The sequence below is a fragment of the Rhincodon typus genome, unplaced genomic scaffold (genome assembly GCF_021869965.1).
Source record: "Rhincodon typus isolate 14 unplaced genomic scaffold, sRhiTyp1.1 hic_rhity00000062, whole genome shotgun sequence".
NCBI lineage: Eukaryota > Metazoa > Chordata > Chondrichthyes > Orectolobiformes > Rhincodontidae > Rhincodon > Rhincodon typus.
The window spans coordinates 56727-58472 of NW_025965700.1; the positions used below are offsets into that span (position 1 = coordinate 56727).

The following is a 1746-nucleotide window of genomic DNA, read 5'->3' on the forward strand; positions in this document are numbered from 1 at the left end:
CCCTCACTGTAACAGACTGATACACGCCACACCCCTCACTGTAACACACTGATATATCCCACACCCCTCACTGTAACACTGTGAGCCACCTCCACCACCCACAATGCTCCCAATTATGTTTGGCTCTGCATGGAGGCTGTGTCTGACGGGGAACATGAGGGAGAGAGAAAAAGAATGTTTTGGAATTTCTCAGTTGCACAATAACTCGACCTTTCACTTCTTGCACACTCCTCTGACCAAATTTGGGTCTGGGCAAAGGAGGTGGGAGCTACGCTGGGGGATGGGGGCATTCGGGAATGTCAGGAGATGTGGGTGGATTTAGCAAGGCATCCTCAGCAAAGCAGTGAGTCATCCCCCAGTCTTGTGGAGCCAAAGACAGCAGTAGTTTGCTGTTAACAGGGAGAATGTGGGAGGGAGAGAGAGAGAATGGCTGCATTAAGTTCGTGTGGGAGGGCAAGTGATGGAGTGGAAGAGATGGATGCAGAGGGGTAGGGAGAGAAAGGAGGGAGACAGAGAGTGGGGACGGAAGGGAGAGAGGGACAGAGAGAAAGAGAGAAAATGCTGTACTTAGGGAGCTATTGATGAAAAGGTTGCGTCTGCCTGGCACTGACATTAAAGTCCATTTCTTGAACAAACCTCCCGCCTTCCCCTCCATCCTCTCTCCCCCCACACTCTACCCCTCCCCCAATTGAAGCGTATTTCCCCACATGGCAATGCCTCCCACAGTCGAAGGGCAGACCCTGCATGGCGGTTCGTCCCCCAGTCGAAGGGCAGACCTTGCATGGCGATTCCTCCCCCAGTCGAAGTGTGGTCCCACACACGGCGTTGCTTCCCCCGAGTCGAAGGCGGTCCCCCGCATGGTGATGCCTCCCCCAGTCGAAGGGCAGACCCCACATGGCGATTCCCCCCACCCAGTCAAAGAGTGGTTCTCCGTACAGCACTGCCTCCCACAGTCGAAGGGCGCAGACTCACCCCAGATAAATTGTGGCGCAGTCTGTCCACCTCCTGGTGGAAGCGGTGTATCTCATCGGCCATAATCTTGTTATCGTGCTCCAGCCGGTTGAAACGCTCCATCAGCGTGTACAGCTGGGCCTTGGCAACGGTGGCCTGGAACAGGCAGAGATTGTCAGAATATCTTTCACAGCCAGGCAGCTGCGTATGAACCAGCCCCTGGGACACCCTGAGACCTCAGAACCAGATTCCAGTCTGTAACTCCCTCCCGGGGGGTATCTGTTATTCTGTATATAAACCCCACCCCGAACCCCCTCGATCAGATTCCAGTCTGTAACTCCCTCCCGGGGTATCTGTTATTCTGTATATAAACCCCCCCCGAACCCCCTCGATCAGATTCCAGTCTGTAACTCCCTCCCGGGGGGTATCTGTTATTCTGTATATAAACCCCCCCGAACCCCCTCGATCAGATTCCAGTCTGTAACTCCCTCCCCGGGGTATCTGTTATTCTGTATATAAACCACCCCGAACCCCCCCAATTAGATTCCAGTCTGTAACTCCCTCCCGGGGTATCTGTTATTCTGTATATAAACCCCCCCGAACCCCTCGATTAGATTCCAGTCTGTAACTCCCTCCCCGGGGGGTAGCTGTTACTCTGTATATAAACCACCCCGAACCCCCTCGATTAGATTCCAGTCTGTAACTCCCTCCCGGGGGATATCTGTTATTCTGTATATAAACCCCCCCAAACCCCTCGATCAGATTCCAGTCTGTAACTCCCTCCCTGGGGGGTAT

The 1746-nt window shown here is 54.0% G+C and overlaps 1 protein-coding gene across 1 annotated transcript in view; it reads left to right on the forward strand.

Moving 5' to 3' along the window:
• Positions 1 to 864, forward strand: part of LOC125488201 (SH2B adapter protein 1-like) — a 3441-nt gene extending 2577 nt beyond the window's left edge. The window contains exon 2 of the mRNA XM_048621124.1: positions 727 to 864. Coding sequence (XP_048477081.1) covers positions 727 to 864 — 138 coding nt within the window. The remainder of the gene's footprint in view (positions 1 to 726) is intronic.
• The last annotated feature ends 882 nt before the right edge of the window (positions 865 to 1746 follow it).